This window comes from Charadrius vociferus, unplaced genomic scaffold (genome assembly GCF_000708025.1).
Source record: "Charadrius vociferus isolate BGI_N301 unplaced genomic scaffold, ASM70802v2 scaffold141, whole genome shotgun sequence".
In the NCBI taxonomy this organism is placed as follows: domain Eukaryota; kingdom Metazoa; phylum Chordata; class Aves; order Charadriiformes; family Charadriidae; genus Charadrius; species Charadrius vociferus.
In genome coordinates this window covers 1,614,607-1,635,222 of record NW_009647743.1, presented here as the reverse complement: position 1 = coordinate 1,635,222, position 20,616 = coordinate 1,614,607, and the positions used below count along the sequence as shown (strand labels likewise).

At 37.3% G+C, this 20,616-nt stretch overlaps 1 protein-coding gene across 2 annotated transcripts in view; it reads left to right on the top strand.

The window, feature by feature from the left end:
• The window catches only part of WDR17 (WD repeat domain 17), a 50,413-nt gene that overhangs the window by 1,735 nt on the left and 28,062 nt on the right, over positions 1 to 20,616 (top strand). Inside the window, exons 2-8 of one of the 2 annotated variants that reach the window (XM_009882008.1) lie at positions 7,753 to 7,881; positions 9,254 to 9,437; positions 11,505 to 11,735; positions 16,193 to 16,444; positions 17,196 to 17,318; positions 17,674 to 17,861; positions 19,130 to 19,298. In XM_009882008.1, the coding sequence (XP_009880310.1) occupies positions 7,753 to 7,881; positions 9,254 to 9,437; positions 11,505 to 11,735; positions 16,193 to 16,444; positions 17,196 to 17,318; positions 17,674 to 17,861; positions 19,130 to 19,298 (1,276 nt within the window). Of the gene's footprint in view, positions 1 to 7,752; positions 7,882 to 9,253; positions 9,438 to 11,504; positions 11,736 to 16,192; positions 16,445 to 17,195; positions 17,319 to 17,673; positions 17,862 to 19,129; positions 19,299 to 20,616 lie in introns of those variants that run through there. The other variant, XM_009882009.1, reaches the window with a different exon arrangement.

Below are 20,616 nucleotides of genomic sequence, written 5' to 3'. Positions count from 1 at the left end.
AGTCAGTGTGTGGATAACTGAATGCGCTCATGTTGAACACTTGCGAGGTTGTAAATTAGGAAACATCACTGCAAATGCTGGTTGCAAGAGTCTAGCCGAGGCTCCTGGTGTTCTTGAAGAACCTTGCTGAAACTCAAACCCTTGTCCAATGCACTCTCTTCTTGCCTCTAGTTAATCTTTCAGTTCTTCAGGAGCCACAGATGGTCTGTGTGCCATGAATTCCGTCCAAAAGTAGATAAAACTTTTCGAAGTTTTGCAGAAAAGCATACAAACTGTCTATATAGCTCAGTGGTAAACTAGCAACCAACCTGGGACTTTAACGAGCGGCAGGCTGCCTGGGTTAAGTCCTGCTGGGAGGTATGAAGGGGTTAACTTTTGTTTGTACATGCACAAACCTACATAATTCTTCTACATTATTCTACATTGTGACTGACATGATTAATGTAGTGAGTCTTTGCTTATCTGTTGCCCAAAGCAGTCGCTTGAAGTTGTATGTGCAGTCTATAAGACTATTTGGAGACCTACATTAGTAACTGCGGTTTGATTGTCCACATCAAGAACTGAAAATTCTTCAGCATTTTGTGGCATTCCATGCAAAGTATGAAGAAATTTTGTTTACAGGGAGTACCTCAGCTGATACTGAAATATCTGGGTCTTAAGAAATTATAACTGAAATATGACACTGCCATCTGTTTCTTTGTTTCTAACTTTTTTTTCCTGTGGATCTATTAAAATCCATGACAGCTGATCTTTGATAATACATGCATTGCCAAAGCTTTCACAGTGTAAGATTTCTTCTAATCTGCTGATGTGCTTACTTTTACTTTTGAGAGTCCCCAGATTCATAAAGTAATAGATATAAATACATTTAAATGTAATGGATAATTAGCATAGAATGGAATTTAGAAAATGTATTAACTTCTTAAATGCTTCTTCCAGAAACATTAAAGTGTTTGAAAATGTCATTGCTCTGTTTTCTCTTAGTAAATTTGATTTGTCTGTTGGCTTTTAAGTTGCATATGTACCAGAATATTTCCAATTATCTTTTATTTGATGGGTCTGGACATAATAATCAAGAGTTTAATTTCTTACCATGGCTATAACGTGCTTGGTGGTTTCCAACGCCATTGGAAGAGGCTTAGTACTAATTATGTTTATGTTCTTACACGAGACTCGGAGCCATTGAGGCTGCCACAGTCAGGAGGAAGTTGGTTTCTGCTGAGTCCTGCAGAAACGCAGAGATTTCTTGGTAGGTTTGAAGACCTTCGTGTTTTTAACAAGACAAATTCATTGTCCATTATCTGGTGCTTCAAACTGGTCCTGTTGGATAGAGTAATGAATTTGAAGCTCTCTGGTTCACAGGTTACATTTTCATCTCCAATAGGTTTTCCTGCAAAGATGGGAAAATATACCCAATGTCTTTAAGGAGACATCGCTCTTATATCACTAAAGAAGATCTTTAATTATTACATTATTTTTGATATCTCGACGAAAATACGGGTACCTGGGGACAGTAGTCTGGGTGAGATATAACAGTTTTATACGTCAAACATCTAGGAGTGACAGCAAGCTCTCCACCTAGGAAATCGTGCAAACTTAATTGGAAGATCATGACAATAGAATAAACAGAAGTAGAGGACACGAACGCTTTTGTAGCTTTTCAGAAACTAGGGGTTTGTATACGCAGAATCATGTGGATTAACATAAGGATACTGAATGTTCACTTTTGTGTGAGTGCCATATTGCGTGTGCGCTCATTTGGACAGGTCATACGCCATATGGACCCCAGTCGCTAACAATATAAGCGGATGTTACTGGTTGTGTTTGATGGTTATAAAGTTAGGAATACTTATAACATGCAAGCCCATCTTTTGATAATTAAATGGTGGTAAGTGACGGATTTAAAGAGCTATTATCATTCTGTGTATATCTTCGTAGTTCAATTGGGAAATTGAACGAGCAATGAAATACAGTGAGTGGCTGAAGCGGAGAGAAAGGAGTTAGGTTAAAATTAAAATGGTGCCTGTTAAAGAGCTGCAGTTGCCAGGCTACTGACACTGCCGGCTCGTGTGTGCGGTGCGACACAATGCTCCGTCTTTTCTCCTGCATGCTCTAGTAACTGCATTATTCTGTGAACATCAAGGTTTAGTTCCTTCAGCTGTCAAGTAAAGTGATTTCGTTCTACAACCAGAGCAAGATTTTGCAGTTTTGAGAGCAGCAAGGTATTGGAATGAACATGGACATTCTTAAGTGGTTTACAAAAAATGATACCTATGCTAAGGTAGGGATTATTAGGCATTTATCTTTGAGTTCTTGATATATAGCCATGTCTATGTATCTCATCCATTTAGTTGTTATTTTTAAGTAATATTAACCCTATGATGTACAGAATTTCAGTTTTATGTTTTTTTCTATATTTAGCAACAAGGAAGGACTTAGCGTGTTGCTGCTCATGCCAATTGAAAAGAAAGGTTTTTGTTGTCCTCCCTCTTCCCTTCATCTCCTTGGAAACTGTGGGCATCCTTTGATAGCTTTCCCAGTCTGGTATACATTTTTTACATGCACAGGTTTTTTCAGTATATACCTAAGAGTCCAATATAATTACTTGTTTATCCCTTATTTTGAAATAAAATGCTTTTTTAATAAAGTATGAAAAATCTCCATTGTTAAAAAAAAAAAATAATAATGCAACGTGTCTGAAATAATACATATATATTGATTCAGTTATACTGCATTTCTAGTTCTCTGCCATTTTACTCAGGTTGTTCTGATGAATGCTGCTTTCTCCCTTCTACTATAAGTATGTTCAACAGAAATCTATAATGTCTGAAAAGATCTGCAGGACACTGCTTTAATGCGTGATAATTACATGAGAATAACAGTCGGTATGCCACACAATTGTAATTTCTTCTTCTAGATGCTATTGTACTGACTTTCAAAGCAAATGCTGCTTCTTAATTACAATATTTTTTGTAAAACAGTGTATAACTCTTTAGAAGGAGCAGGAAATATTAACAAGCTTAAAACAGCAAATATTAGTAAATAAAATGCAGATTCCATGCTATAATATAGCTCAGAATATTTTACATATGTGATTTTTTTTACATATACTTAAATAGGGAAAATTTGTATGAAGAATCAGATTAATAATGCTTCTTAAGGATGAATTATTAACTCAGTGAAATAATGATATACCACAAGGCAGCATTTTTCATCTAAATGTTGATCTTTTTATGGGACATTTTCATTTGAATATCAGACTTAAGAAAAACAGTACATTATTTAAAAAATAGTTGTTGTAAATTAAATTTGTGAATTAGGCTTCTTTTGGTGAATTTCTTCAAAAACACGTATCAAAGTTACCTTTTGTCTTAGAACAAAGAAAAGACAAATGTGTTCTTCTATTTTAAATACACTACTTAATATGACACATCCAGCAATGCTTACAGACATACATTTAGAACTAGGCTGAAATAATTTTATAGCCATGTGTTGACAATAATTTTTGGTCATGATTAATCTCGCCTGAATTCTAATCGGTGACGTATGCATTTGGAAACCATTAGAATACACTGAATGGTGCAAGCGTCCTGATGACATGAAAAAAATATAGAAAAGCCTTTTTGTTGTTAATGAGCTGTGTGGAAAACGTGGAAGTAGTAGTGGTAGTAGCAGAACGATCTCCGAATCCACAGTGCTAGTCTGTTTTGGGAGATCACGGTAATCGTAAAACCAGTGCAGAGGACCTTCTTCTTTTTGTTCTAGATTTCAGCACTGAGGCTTGGAATCCTCCTTGTTCTAGAATACTAGAATAGTAGTTTTCTATAGACTGGATTTCGTGTCGTCAGGAATAACTTCTCTCTCTCATATCACGGCAAAAAGGAAGATCTACTGAATATATTAACAGGATTTTATTTTTATTTTTTTTTAATACAGATTACTGCAGAACCCTACAAATCCAATCTCAAAGAAACATTTGTGGAATTCTGTTTTAGCATCTGTAAGAGATCTTAACATTATAATCAATTTTACCTGTAATCAAACTGCAAATTAAACAAGATTTAAGATAATATTTTCTTTCAGATTAAACTTCATCAAATCAGGAACCTCTTAGCTGCCGTATGAGAAGGTAAAAAAGAGGATCTGTACATAATTAGACAAATCTGTTGTTACTGTGAAATAAATATTTTTGCACTCTTAGTGTCTAAAGAGATGTTAACTTTTAATCAGTCTTACATGCGGTAAACCTACAAACTAAACCTATGACAACCCAATATTGTACATCTAGTTCTCTTCTACTTCACCATGGCTTTTTTAATGTTCCTTTTCTCTTTGCTGACATACCTACTGTTTCAACCACCATTTTCCCTGGAATCAAGAGCGGAAACCAAGAGTTCTGGTTCCTTGTATTATTCTGCATTTTAGTAAATTGTTCTGTAATCAACTGGATGACTTTGATTTCAGAAAAAGTGATTGTTAAAGATGCCGCTTATTTTTTTTTTCATTGGAACTGGAAAAAGTCTGTGTTGCAGGTTGGAATGCTCCCGATTCCAAATATTTCTGAATATGTGATTGATGCTTTAATTGCACAGAAGGGACCTCTGGAATTTTTAATTTTCCTAAACAGTAAAAGAGCACTAAATGGCAAAATCAGAAATTTAGAGTCTATTTTTAGTCACTTTGTGGTGACGATGATGAGTCTTTAAATAATAAGATAAATTTCTCTCTGTGGGATTCATGCAATTTACAACATGAGGTGGATTGCAGATGAACTGCAAGGTGATGCAATTTATGGAAGTGTTCTCTCTAGAATCTCTAATTTATTTGCTGCAGAAGTCAGAAGAATTAATATCGTTGGCAGAGACGGAGAGGAAGGCTAATAGCCAAAGCACTAGTTTGCAGCAGAGCTGTATCTTGCAACTTGATTTTCTGTATATTTCTGTTCTGTTGTTGTAAAGTCTCCTTTACCAACATTGTCAGAGGTTAAACATGGGGTTTTCATTTTCTTTAGGTGTTTAGAACGCAGTCAGAACCATTAAGCACTGTAACTACGCTCAGTAATATCTTTGAGATGATCAATCCCAAACATTCAGTCTGATCCTTATCTTCTGCTGAAGAGGCACCCAAAATAAGTCTCGCTTATTTATTTTTTTTTCTTTCACACTTTCCAAAGTGAAAGAGAGACTTCTGATCTCATTAGAGGTCGCTTCTTGTATTTATGCTTGTATTATTATTATAAACACTAATTTATTCATTACTGTTTATCTGCCAGCTACCCCAGGCAGATAAGAAAAATGGAAGAGAAAATCGATCATTCAACTTCATTTTCATCCCTTGTATATATGCATTAATTATTAACATTTATGTAATAAACTTTTTGTCAGTATTTACCAATACATTCCCTTGGGTACTATGGGTCACTATTGCCATACTTGAACGAAGTTTTTTCTAAATGCCCCTTAATACTAATGTCATGCAGAAAAATATTTTCCCCTCCGTGTGGTTGATAGCAAGTAGGTGGAAAGTGACCTGCAGAGACCATCTCTCTCCTGAAGCTGTTCCCCAGCAATGCATTGCATAGCCAACCCTTGCGCTTAATCAGCAGCCGTTCCCTCAAGATGCTTGACAGTGTTTGAAGTCTCCTTTTTTCTTTTTAATTCCCTTCCCTTTGTGGCGCTTGAAAGTGCGCCGAACACTTGGTAAATCGAACATAACTCTTCTTGTCGTTTAAAGATTAAAGTCTCAGCTCTTTGACCCAAAGATCCCATCCTTCATACTCCATATAATGTTTTTCCCCACAATGTCCCTCAGTCCATTAATCTACCTACAGTGTAAATTTGTCCTTAAATGAGACATTCTGTAACATAGTTGGAGGAGTAACCCTTTATGTCTGGACCTTACCTGAGCCCATGGTGAAGCACTCAGTGGTATGGTGAATCTCCGCAAACTCGTCCTTCACCAGTCTGCAGCAGAAGAGTTCTCTGCAGAAGCTCTCACTGACGCAAGCACGGTTGTTTTCCTGTACTAGGATTCTGCTGCCTGCCCAGCTGGTCGTACGGCTGAAGACATTTCAGCTATGGGTTATCTAAATATGCTGTGTATGGGTAGTACTTACACTCATGCTCACGGAGCCTTGTTTGGGTTGATTTAACTTCTCAGCAGAAGTGGTGAATCCTTTTTGCATCTATGCGGACCTTGTTCTGCCATTTGGATCACCACACTGTTGCAGGTCCACCTTGTCATCATTGTCAACCTCGGTTGCAGGTGTTTGGCCACTGGAGCCTTCTATAGTGGTGGTAAAGCCACAGTTATTTCTGCAGGTTGGTGGAGCGGGCACTGCATCAGCTGACAGTTGGCTTGAACCAAGAAAGCTGGAGAGGGAAGGACATGTAGTGATAGGACAAGGGTTAATGGCTTCAAACTGGAAGAGGGGAGATTTAGAATAGATATCAGGAAGAAATTCTTCCCTGTGAGGGTGGTGAGCCCCTGGGGCAGGTTGCCCCGAGAAGCTGTGGCTGCCCCATCCCTGGAGGTGTTCAAGGCCAGGTTGGACAGGGCTTGGAGCAACCTGGGCTGGGGGGAGGTGTCCCTGCCCAGGGCAGGGGGGTGGAACTGGGTGATCTTTAAGGTGCCTTCCAACCCAAACCATTCTGTGATTCTAAGTTTGTGTCACATGAAGACTGATTTATAAGTGAATTCCGCGATTCTGTAAAAACCAATGGCCTTCCCTACTTGTCTGCTGTAAACAAATGCACCACGGCTCATTTTGAACATTTTCTTAAACCACAGAATCACCAGACGGTTGAGGTTGGAAGGGACTTCTGGAGGTCATCTTCTACAACCCACCCAGGAGTTAAGTTTTAACAATGCCTTTGCAACTGTGCGTGTTCTTGGTCGTAGCAGAGTATGTACGTGGGTCAGGTGCATCTGCTCTAAGTAACATTTTGACATTGTGAATCAAATGTGGACTTGGTGGGTAGTTGATCTGGCCCGGCAAAGCGTTGCTTGGGTTTTTATGTTGAAGTCAGTCGTTGTCTCATTGTGAGCAGAGCTGGGAGTTTGAGACTTGGTTTGGACAGTGAAGGTGTAGTTTGCCATACAGTAATGTTCCACTAAGCTTTGCTTTTTATTTTCCAGTTTCCTTCAACTTTTTTGTTAAGCAGTAATTATTAAGGAAATTGAGAAAGCATCTCCAAAAAAGGATGATGATAATAAGTAATGCGTAGTTGTTCTGTGCAAGTGGTTTGAAGACCTTTTTAGGCATGTTGCTTAACTTAAAACGAAAGTATTTGCACATGGTCTATTTTGATGAGCTCTCTTTGTGGGGCATGATGGGGAGGAGAGCAGAGAGCGCCTTACTCTGTGATATAGAAAGTGTTGAACCAGACTGCGGTAGAAAATGAAAGTGATGAAGAACAGCTTCAGCTAGTAAAAAATCAAGAACTATTCATGTTTTCATGTGCTGTTGTCCCTGTCCCCCCCACCCCCCCTTTTTTTTTTTTTTTCCTGCTTATGGATCCCTGCAGATGGTATTAAAATCCCTTTCTTGTGTAGCACTGAAGCCTGCGAACATCTGCTTGGCTCTATTTCGGCTACCTTCATTTGCACTTCATAAACACAAGACGGTGCTGTTAAAACGTAAAGGCTAACTGTATTTTTAAGGTATACGTTATTTATGGGCACAAAACTGTATTATTCTCTTCTTTAACATCCTGTCGTCTTGCTGTAGTCTAATGGATTTCTGTTTTACAGGCAAAAATGTCTCATGTTAAACAAGTGGGGCTTTTAGCTGCTGGATGTCAGCCATGGAACAAGGATGTGTGTGCTGCTAGTGGGGACAGATTTGCCTACTGTGCTACCCTTGCTATTTATATTTATCAGGTAAAATTGGTTTTATTTAACAGAGTAGTTACGTTTTTACATTGCTGTCTGTCTCACTTTGAACCCTTCCAATCAATGTTTCTACAATGCTTTTGGAAGTATGATTGCTGCTGAGATGATGTCTATGTAAAGCTCAACCTTCCATTCAAGATACCCCTTCCATATTATTCTTTCTCCTTGTCACAGCTGGTGCAAAAGTGGCGCCCAGTGATAGGACGAGGGGTAATGGGCATAAACTTGAACATAGGAAGTTCCATCTTAACATGAGAAGGAACTTCTTTACTTTGAGGGTAGTGGAGCACTGGCACAGGCTGCCCAGAGAGGTGGTGGAGTCTCCCACTCTGGAGACATTCAAAACCCACCTGGATGTGTTCCTGTGCAACTGCTGTAGGTGCCCCTGCTCTGGCAGGGGGGTTGGACTAGATGATCTCCAGAGGGCCCTTCCAACCCTAACCATTCTGTGAATTCTGTGAAAAGATTGATGTAAACTTTATACTTCAAGTTGTCTGTGTCCAAAATTATTCTTCAAAGACAGACACTCAGGGCAGCAAACACTTGAGATGAATGAAGTGCAGCGACAGAAGAGCGGGTTCTGAGGGAGAAATGCTGCAATTCCACAGTTTCATTTGCAGCTTAGAGTAACGGTAGTCTTTTGAAGTAGTTTAATCCACTCTGCGGAGTTGTGGATTCGGCGGCCCACCTTTCTTTGGTTTGGAACAAGTTATTACCGTCGTCATTTCTGAACTGCTCAGCACCGTGGTCTTCCGAAGTTCGTAGTTACTACACATCAGCGCCTAACAAAAAAACAGAAATGCTGCGACACAGAATTTTCAGTCTGAGAAATATGTTAAGAAATAAAGGATGGGCTTATTTTAACTTTGTGAGTTTTACAGCTAGTAGGATTAAAATAAACAAAATTTGCTGTGTTAGGTTTGGGTATTTGATTATTACTTTTTTTAATTGTAGTGAGTGATTTAAGAAATGAGAAAGATTTCCAACTCATTTTCATATTCTATCCCATTTAACCCCTTGCAGATTACTAAATGATTGTTACCATTAGTGTCTTTATAAATAAAGCACTTTAGGGTTGGTTTTGAGCGCAGTTATTGATGGGATATAATAGTTTATAAGGGACGAGAGGATAGACTATGTTAATACTGATTGGGCTAATTGAATATTTGACAACTTTTCTGTCCGAGTTAAATGTATGAGCATTTAATTTATTGAGGTGTCAGGTGCTGACAATTGTTAAATCCACTATAAATTCATCTGAGAGTCTAATACTGTTGTATGAACTATTCTCTAACCCAACAGTACTTACAGTGAGTTTATGAAATGCGTATTTCTAAAATGATTTCTACTTTTTGTTTAGCTGGATCACCGATACAATGAATTCAAGCTCCGGGCAATTATGTCTGAGCATAAGAAGACAATCACAGCCATATCTTGGTGTCCCCACAATCCTGACATGTTTGCAAGTGCCAGTGCGGATAGTTTAGTGATTATTTGGAATGTGACAGAGCAGAAAGTTGTGGCCAAGCTGGACAATACAAAAGGTATTTCAGACATGGAGATCTATTTGATCCATATTGCTTTTCATCCACAGGTATCAGAAATACTCGGTATAGAGTAAACTCAAAGCAGTTGGTAGGCCAGAGGTTTAACAATTGCAAAACACAATATTCTTGCAGATTTGTTGCGGTTCATTTTCAAAAATAATCATGGTGTGTTTGAGTAAATTGCTCTAATTGGTAAAGAAAGAGGTTATTCTTTTTTTTCTAAAGTACTTGACCAATCCAAGAATTTACTTTGCCATTGATTTCTTGTTGAGTAGGGAAAAAACCCCATTTTTTTCCCATCGCTGTATAAAAGGATAAATAATTAAATTTTAAATCTTGTGTGTTTTCATGGTAACTTTATGGAGGTGAAATCAAATAAAATGTAGCTTTGAACAGATTCAAGTATAAATTATCAGCAAATTTGAAAAACGTGTTTTGGTTAAATACCTTAATTCTTGCATACCTACATTTTCTCTCAGGGCTCAAAACTGCTGATTAGGAGGTTGTAGTAGAAGTTTAGTGGGTTAATCATCTGTGTTTTCCACCTTTCCCTGCCCAGTTCAGATTCATTCCCTTCAGTCAAAACCAGTACCTGTATTTCTGCTCTTACAATCAGTCTCTTGACATTTGCATTCTCAGAAAACAGGTGCTACCCAAGAACAGTCAGTATCGCAGGATCTTCTAAGACATTTCGAGACCCTCTATTCTGTTCTTTCTAAAGCACTTAGGATACTTCTGAAAATCTTGAACATCTTGCATATCTCGCAAAGGAATAAGTGCAAAAAAACCCACATTGATTTGATCTGTTCTAAAAGGAATGTTGTATCAGATTATTCATTAATATAAAAACTGATACTTATTTTTCAATACATTCCCTGTTTAAAAAACTACTTCAGCCAATGGCTACATGTGAAAGAAGTGTTATTATTATTTTAAACTTTTTAAAAGCTGATTTACTGTTAGGATAATATGTTTAAATCTCCTATTAATGCAGCTGTTACTATCTTTGACGCTGCCATATTAAAGTGTCTAATAACAAACAGGTTTGAATTTTCAGCTTGAGGAGTTTGACTTACTATTACTTATTTTTTCAGACACACGCTGTTAAATTATGAGGATAATGAGGGTCGGAGATGTTAAGGTCAAAGTCCTTAAACTGGCGTTCCTACACTTAGGCGTTAGGCACCTGAATTATAACTGTCGTATATCCAGGAGGAAGCTATCAAGAGTTCCCTTTGATTACAGAGCTAGCTTTCTGATTTTGTCACAAATATCTGCCTCTGTTATATTTATCTCCAAATTAAATTTCATCGTGTACAAATCCTTAAAGGGAGGGTGCCAGGGGGATGGGAACAGTCTGTTTCCAGTGGTGCCCAGCGACAGGACAAGAGGGAACGGGCACAAAGGTGACCATGGGCAGTTCCATCTCCACCTGAGGAGGGCCTTCTCTGCTGTGAGGGCGGCAGAGCAGTGGCAGAGGCTGCCCAGAGAGGTGGGGGAGTCTCCCCCTCTGGAGCCATCCCAAACCCGCCTGGACGCCGTCCTGTGCCACTGCTGGAGGTGCCCCTGCTCTGGCGGGGGTGGGATGGGGGAGCTCCAGAGGGACCTTCCCACCCTCACCAGTCTGGGATTCTGTGTTTTGCAAAAACAGACATCTTAAAATTTTCACTATTTTACCAGCTTAGTAGCAAAAAGCTTACAGTAAAACATAATGGTGAATGGAATTGTGAATGCAAGTATTGTTTATAGGGTGAGGATTCTGTCTTTCATATGTGTGATTGTCTTTGGCACTAATGAAATCGAGTATAGGTATCATAAGATGCAGCCCATCAAAGTAGTATTAAAATAATTTGGGAAATAATTCTATGTCCTGCCTATGGATATATGCAGTTTACTTTCAAACCCTAAGATGTTCACACAGTTGTCTAAATTTCATCTGATCATTTTTATGTAGAAGAATATTTATTTCTACAGCTTTTCAAGACAAGTTCCTGACACTGAGTCAAGCAGTAAGACACTGAATTTCATATCCTTGTTCTTACGAGGTTTCCCTGTATGTTTCAGGAATTCCTGCCTCGCTTAGCTGGTGCTGGAATGCAGGTGACGCAGTTGCGTTTGTGTCCCACAGAGGTCCCTTGTACATTTGGACTATCTCAGGACCTGACAGCGGGGTAACCGTACACAGAGAAGCACATAGTTTCTTGTCAGATATCAGCCTGTTTAGATGGCATCCGAAGAAAAAAGGAAAAGTAGTATTTGGACATACTGATGGAAGCCTATCTATTTTTCAGCCAGGTAAAAACTGATACGGTAAAATATTCATTTTTTTAATATATATTTGTATACCTTATTTTTGTCTCGGTAACAATTAGTGTGTAATTCTGCATTTTTATTCATTTAGGTTTTATAATGTATGCGCATACATGAAACTTGTTCCTCGTTCATAGTATTCCTATTCCTTCCATATCACAAAAGTGTTTCCTTAGCTAAGAGCGCAGAGCATTTTCTTTGGATCTTCTCCCTTTTGTGACCAAGATAACGTTGTGTTTTCAACAACTACAATAAGCTGTTTTTTCAGGGAATGATAACATCCGTGATCTTCTACTGAACTATATTTCCCAGCAAGTTTGTTCCTCTGAATGGACTGACTAGCTTTGTCTCTTACTTTGTTTGCATTTGTTCTAGAGTTTTCTGCTTCATATTCGAGAGTCCTCTGCATTTTTGTAGGTAGAATCTCATGTCACGCTTCATATTTCATGATTCTGTTCTATCAGACTATAATAAAATATTTATCTTTATGTCGGAAATCCACTGAGCACACTTGTGCATACTTCATAACTAGTCCAGTGCTCTGCTAACGAAGGTGCCTTGTTGATAAGCTCCTTGGAAGCTAAAATTTAGCACTCTGTTTTCTAAAAAGACAGATATCTGTATGAGGTGGACTCTTCCAGGTTTTTTTCTGGATACTTCTTTTTCCTCCTGATTTTCAACTTTGTGATAAAAATTGCTCTTTAAATAATTTTACACAGTATTATGCAAAATGTATTCTCCTTTGCTTCACTCTACCAAGTTTTCAGTGAAGATGTCGCAGAGAATAGATTCCCTTCCTTCAGTAGCGCTGACTGGATTAGTATTGGCATTGGGAAAAGAAAATCTATTTAATATGATAACCTCTAAATATGCATCGAACCAAGACTTTTCATGAAGTTTGTCTAGAATGACTTGAATATGAAAATAGAAATAACAGGAAAAGGATTTAAAATATCATAATTATATTCTGCAAATGCAAATATAATATTGGCTAAAAAAGGTAGCAGCAGAGGCAGTTTTGTGTGTACCACGCGTATGTTGCTATAAAAATTTGTTTATTGAAAATTATCCATTACTGCTGGGGAAAAAAATATTTGCATCAGCTTGAAGTTGAGTTTAGATTATCACAGAAATTTTGCCTGTCTCCGTATTTAGGATAGCTTTCGTTATATTGTAAATTATACCTACTCATTAAGATCATTTTAAAATAAAAATAAATTAACCATAAAGTTTGTTTCCTGTTCTTAACTTGGATAAGCTACTTGGTTTCAGAGAAATTAGGAGTTGAAAGTTTATACACAGTTGAGTGAAAATTTTTCTCGGAACTCTTTACTGAAAATCCTGGATTTAAGTGGTGCAGTTTACTTCTACTTAATAAATTCTTTAAAACTAAAGGGAAAATGTTGCACTTTGGCTTTTAAAAACTGAACTTTCCAGGTTTTTGTTTTTAAACTGTTTAGAATTTCACACAGTACACTTCCTGTTGGATCATGTGAAGTGTTTTTCAAACCTCAACACACTTCTTTTAATGAAATGGGCGTAAAAAGCTTTTTAGTCAAACGGGATTTTTATTTGATTTTATATAACGAAAACATCACTGATCTGCAGAGGTCTACTTACAAAGTAATTGTCAGAACTGAGTAGCAAATTTTACTACGGGGTAAATTAGTACAGCAAATTCACATGCGTTCAAGAACAGCCACTAATTGAAGTACCATCTAGCTGTCATTCAAAGCCCGGGCTTACATGCAATATGAAATTTAAATATTTTAATTCAAAGGATTATATTCTTGTAATTTAAACAGTGACGTTGGAGCAATCATAATGACTTCGAAAGAACACAGATCAGTATTAGTTTTCTTTTAACTTGCTTTCTTTACACTATTAGAAAAAGGTGAAAAACTTGTTTACATAAAAACATAGGTGTATATAAGATTCGATCATGAAAATTTTGGTGAACAGATAATTTCTTTAAAATATGTTTCAAAATTAGGTGATATTGAAAAATAGGTTGTGTCACTATAATAAAATATAAGTACCATTAATGTGGTTACAATTTCATAAATTATTTTAATATGTGTCTTAACATTCAGATATAATTGAAAATGTAGGTTTATCCAAGTTATCTATTTTATCAACTGTGGGTTTCTAGTTTGCAATGTAAAGTTGAAATTCAGCTGACTTTTGTACTTGGTAGCTTTTAAAAGGCAACAATACTTAGAAGGAAACGGTATCGGTAGAATGACTATAGGCCCTCTATGAAAAAATAAAACTACAAGGGAAGGGGGAAGGGACACAAAGAATTGGTACTTTTCATTAAAGAAGAGAAAGATAATTTTTTGCTTTGAGATCAAAGTTCAGCCCTCACCTACCTCATGTCAAAGTCCACCATTACTGGACAGAACTGAGTTTGTCACCAAGTGAAATCAATTAAAAAAAAAAAAAAAAATCCTATCCCTTACTTCTAAAGGTTTCAGTCCTCCTGTAGCATGAGGAAAATATTATCGTACAAAACACTGTCTTGAGAGCACCTGAACATCCACAGGTTCCTGTTAATTGCTTGAAAGTTCAGGGTGACTGACTCTATTTTGGAAGGCTCGCGGCTTTCCATTTAGCTGTGACTCACTGCTGCATAATTAGTAGGTGACACAACTATTTTTTTTTTTTTTTTGCCATCGTTGTTATCTATTCAGGTTTTTCTCTTGTGTCTGTACTTTCTTTTAATTAACTCCGGACTATCCATTATTGTAGCAGAACATTTAGTGAGAAGAAAAAACATGCGAGGATTTACGATTGGTACCCAATTTTTAAAGAAATCCAGCGCGGTCACGTAGAGCCAAGTGTTCCGTACTGGTTTACCTTTCGTTTGTTCTCAGAATAAGCGGAGCTTGCTTAAATGACCCGTGACTCAGCTGTGTGACTCACAGGGCTGATGGCTTCTTTTAAGGGACAAGAAAATTGAACAGTCAGGGTTTCGGTGGGTTTGCTTCCAGCCTCTTTTGTGAAGCCCAGCTAGAAGTGGGTAGCTCCTAGATAGCCATGCTCCCCCACCAGCTCTCGTGCTCTCTCGGGGCTGGAGTGTCTCACCGTGACGGGCTTTCATCGCTGGAGGACTTTTTGCCTTTAGTTCTTCCAAAGCTGACGGGAAAACGACAACTCTGCTTGGTTGTCAGTTCTTGGGTTTCATTTGAACGGTGATTTTCATTCAACAAAAAATCTGAACTGAAATGTAAGCGGGTGACGTCGTTAAAGAAGGTGGGAATCCCCAAATTTCTGGCAAATTTTAAAGTATTTATTTGATGATATTTCTGATGTTATTCCTGTTGGTATTCCTGATGCTTCAAAAAAGACAACTGCAGCTGTTGGAAACATAATTGGAATGGAGAAATCAGTTTATGTTACTAATTGTTGTGCAGTCTTAAATTATTTCACCCATTTCTGGTAACTGATTTAGAAAGGTGCTCTAGATATAATGTGCACTAATAGCAGTTTCCTTAGAAAATCATAGTGAGGGTTCTTTTAATGTTCAGGATGTTCCCCAATGAACAGAAACTTTTCAGCATTTTTCTTAATATGTATCAGAATAGCCTTTGTTCTCCATCAACCATTAGGGAATATAGGTAGGTCTTGGCATCTATCATAATGTCACATTAATTGTATTCTTCATTATGAAAAATTGAAAATTAGATTAAAACCTGAATAACAGAAATGTCAATTCATTATTTCTAGAAAAAGGATGCAATATTAGTTTGGTTTTTTTAATACAAGATCACAACTTCAAAAATAAAGATCCATGTTGTTAATGATTTGTTTGGACTGTACACTATCTTATAAAACTAAGAGCCAGCTCTCTGTAGAAACAAAAAGTGGGAAATAAACGTGATGTTAAAAATTGGGGTTCTTGATAATATCGCTCATCAAGTGAAATATGTCTTCTGTTGTGCAGGTGTCAAATTCGGTATTTAATGACCTGTTCTGACTTCAAAAATCTATGAACGCTTCATAATTGCACACACAGTTTTGAGGAAGGAAAAAATCTAAAGGCATTTGTTCATAAACACTTTTTTGACTGCTACAATTTTTTTTCCAGTTCATACTACTCTTATTTTGCTGGTATTTGCTGTGGTATGCGGATTTGTGTATACTCTAATAACTTGTATATTCGGCTGTGCTGCGGCCCTTTACTCATGGAAATCGTTAGGACAACGTCTATGACGTAACATACTTTTCTTTGGTATAAGATTATGTTAATAAACCTGACAGCTGTCTGGTTCCTGCTGTATTAAAAAGAAAGTTGGATCTGTTTGAGGCAGAACTACTTCAAGTCAAATAGTGCTAAAAATTCCCGGGAGAGACAAGAATATTGGTTGCAAACCTTGTAACTATCGAAAGGATAGACCTGATTTAATTTTGACGTAATCTGTTGTCTTGTGCTCCTGAAGGTTCTAAAAATCAGAAACATGTCTTGCGACCAGAGTCTCTAGAAGGAACGGATGAAGAGGATCCAGTCACAGCGCTGGAGTGGGACCCTTTGTCAACCGACTACCTTCTTGTGGCGAATTTACATAACGGTATTCGACTAGTCGATTCTGAATCTCTGTCCTGTATCACAACTTTTAATTTTCCCAGTGCAGCGGCGTCTGTTCAGTGTTTAGCCTGGGTTTCCAGTGCACCTGGAATGTTTGTAACTGGAGGTAAGCCTTTTATTTCTTGATTTTTACAAAGGTCATAAATATAGGACCGAGTCTTCCAAATTGATACTTCAAGTTTGGTCTTTCTGTTTCTTAAGATTTCTACAAATAAAAGCATACATGCATTGCAGAAAAAAAACCAAAACCCAAACGCATTAAACTGTAAAAGAACAGAAAACTACTGAGTGGTTTTTACGTATTTTGTATTTGTTGGGTACATAAACAAGTGACTTTAAACTATTTTTTTATACTAAATAATATTTTCCTCATGCACATTTTAGCAACAAATATGAGAGTTACTTTGGGAATAAGAATAAAATACGTTGTACTAGCAGTGGATGCCAGTTCTTGCTCCCCAGCTTTTCTTTCTCTATTTTTAGAAGGATTTTTTTTTTTAAAAATGAATCTATTTCCTGCCTTTTCTACACCATAGATGTTAGCTCTCAGAGTGAAGAGCTAATGAATAAGGAAAGCGAGACACTGAGGATATTTTATAATGAGGCAGGTTCCATAGTGTTTATCTACTGTAATTTAAAAAACTAATACTAATAATTATTGTTCTTAATAGGGATACTGCCATGGAGATGACAGTGTCTGCTTATAAAATTCTAAGCTTATTATAAGGTTTCTAAGTTTAATTAATTGTCGTATTTTTGCTTCAATCAGTCCTTAAGCTGCATACCTCTGTGTACAGTAAAAAGAGAAAAATAAATCAAAGATATAAATGTTTCTGTATGTTTTTTTTAAACCTCAGATTCTCAGGTTGGTGTGTTACGTATTTGGAACGTTTCACGAACAACACCTATAGACAATTTTAAGTTGAAGAAGACTGGTTTCCATGGTTTGCATGTGCTAAGTTCTCCTCCAAAGAAAAAGGGTAAGTGTAATTTTTATTGTTACTCCTTGCAACGGCTGCAAGTCAAGAAAAATCTTCTGTGTGATTCTTGTTATATCTGAGTCGATTTCTGTAAGCTTGTGTCAGCTCTGTAGTTCTTAATTGAACAACGTACCCTCTGGTGCTGGTGGATTAGACAAACGTGTAGAGCATCAAGCACTTTATAAGGTCTGTATTTAGTAGGCCAGGCTTCATGCAGGAATTCTCCATTTCTTTTGGTTTTAATCTCACAGGAATACAAAGCATTTTACTCTTTGTAATTGTTACTTAGTATTGAATGAAAAAAAAAAGAAAAAATAATTGTATCTGTTTATATCTCTTGCTTTATTTTCTTAAGCATGTTCATCACAGTATCCTACTAAAAATCACCATACATCCTCAACGAGCGAGGCTGTTCCTCCTCCAACTTTAACCCAAAACCAAGCATTTTCTCTTCCTCCTGGTCACGCTGTCTGTTGCTTCATGGATGGTGGAGTGGGGCTTTATGACATGGGAGCCAAAAAGTGGGATTTCCTTAGAGATTTGGTACGTTTCACCTCTGTCTTTGAAATGAGAATTTGTTTGGCTTATACACTTTCTTTTAACAGCAAAAAAAGGAGAATGAAGTCTTCGCAGCACTGTAAAAGAGTTTCTATCATTAAAAAGAGTCTATATTTCTATGAAACAAAATGACGGTTCTGAAGTTGAAAGTAATTCTTTATTGCAAAAGACTGAATCCCGTTGGAAGTATTCTGGCAGTCTTCATCCAGAAATAAAGATGCAAAATAGAAATATTTATTTTTTTTAAGCTGAAATTTTAATTTGATGGCCTTCTTAGAAATATTATCTGAAGGGTTTTCTGTAATCCAGATTAAAAGTTCTGGTCAACTCAAAGAGAAATCCCACGCAACCCAGATGGTGATGTCATTCAGTTTAAAATAACAAAGGCCAAATTATTAAACCTGCTTTGTAGCAGAAATTCAAAACTGGGTTTATCACATACTAGGTGAGCCTCTTCTTCACTGGGCTTTTGGTTATTCTTGAGGATTTTTCCCTTTTCCGCTTTCCCCATTCCCTTTTCCGCTTTCCCCATTCCCTTTCCATTGGAAGAAGTTGAATAATTGCCAGCTGTACTCCCACGCGAGTTTGAATAGAGGCTACTGCACTGTGTTTGTTTTCCATTTTTAATGGTTTTGGACCTATAAAGCAACTGAGGCTTAAAAAAATTTTTACATATTATCTGTTTTTCATGTGGGTGTCAAGTTAAATACTACAAATGCGTGTCTTAGAAAAAATCCATTGCCATGAAATTTCTAATGGATGGAAGTTTAAACTGTAATAGAGCATAGATTGTATTTAGAATATAGACAGTTCAATGGAATACTAGAAAACTTTTAGAACATGTTCAACATACAAAGCTTTATTTTTTTGGTCAGATACTTTTCACCTAAGAGGCAAAATTATTTCTGTTTTAAAATTTTTTTGTGGTTATTTTTTTTAGCTTAACTTTTTAAATTCTGGTTTTTTAGCAACTCAGTTCCAATGGCAAATGCTAACAAGTCCTTGGCATTGCATCACCCTGTTGTTTCAAAGCAGAATTTTTTCTGTCTTTTAATAATGATCTATGAAAGGGAGGAGTGTTATAGTCCAAGCTATTTTATGCCTTCTAATTTTGACTGATGAGCCAGGTTTTTTGGAACTCATAATTGATCTGACAGGTTATAACACAATGTATTTTAGAGTTTGATCTAGAGTTGGACTTCTGAAAAAAACCAAATGTAATAAAAATGGATTAAATATTTGTTTCATTTAAGGGACATGTTGAGACCATCTTTGATTGCAAATTCAAACCTGATAACCCTGATCTTCTTGCTACAGCTTCATTTGATGGCACAATAAAAGTTTGGGACATAAATACTTTAACAGCGGTTTACACATCACCTGGTAATGAGGGGGTTATTTATTCCCTTTCTTGGGCTCCAGGTAAGAATATTTTGGTTTGGGTCTAAATGTTCTTTGAATTAACATTGACTAGCAGCAATTGGTGTTATAAAAGTGTTAGTTTTAGGTAGAAGTGTATCTTATAAGGTTTAAACATAACAGAAGTGTTATCTGTGAAACCTGTAGAATTCGGTGCTTCAGACCGTGTTGAGGCTTCCCTTTACGCAGAATGATCTCAGTATTTCATAGGGGGTCAGAACAGAGGGAGGAAAATCTCCGGAGCCTTTCTAGTGTTGCGTTATGCAGACGATGAAGAGGCTTTCTTTGCATGGGAAGCAGCTGATTAAAGGAATTCGGACTCAATTTTGTGCTGAAAAAGTGGGACGTATGTGTTTAGTTCTTTGTCTTCCTTCTTTGTGTAGGTTTCTAATCACTGAAGAGCTCGGCTTTTACTGTATTAGAATGGGGAGTACTTTTTCTGCTAAGCATCTGCTTTTTCTTAGAGAAGTCACTGGAGTCAGGGGGAAATTTTCTTCTTAAAACTGTTCTGCAACTCCCTTAGGTAAACCTGGGAGAGCGTTTCTGATAGTTATTGAGGTCAGCGGTTGATGATAGAGTAGGCTTTCTTGTTGTGTTTTAATTCTTTGGACGGCAGATGCAATTTTAAGTAAGTCTAAATAATTTCGCTTAATGCCTTTCTCTAAGAAATAATAGCTGACAGGAAAGAAAAAAATCTGGTGCTTTTCCTGCTTCTTACACATCCCTTACTCCTAGCAGGTTCCTCTCCAACTTATACTACAATTTATCTTCATTCCAAATATATAACCCAATGCAAGCCACCATTTGTATTTGAACATAGTAATTAGTTGGGGTTTTTTCCCTGTCATTCTCATACCTGAATCCATCTTATACATGTACCTTTCTAGACTTCTCCTGCGTAGATTGTTGAGGCCCCATCCCTGGAGGTGTTCAAGGCCAGGCTGGAGGTGGCCTTGGGCAACCTGGGCTGGTGGGAGGTGTCCCTGCCCATGGCAGGGGGGTTGGAACTGGATGATCTTCAAGGTCCTTTCCAACCTAAACCATTCTATGATTCTATGATTGCGTTTTCCACCTCAGAAGTGTGGTATAAAATAACGGTCAAAACTTACATATAAATGTGCCATATGGGTATTTAGGAAAAGTATAGCTATATTGGGACAGAGGGTCACAGTGGTGAGGAGAGTTTGGTGGCTTTTGGATTAGGCCTGAATTCAGTTTTCAGCTTCTCTCTATGGAGTCGCATATTGTGAAGAGTTTGGTTACAGATTCAAGTTCTTGAGGGACGTAGGTGTGGGGCAGGATTAAGAAAACAAAGTACTGT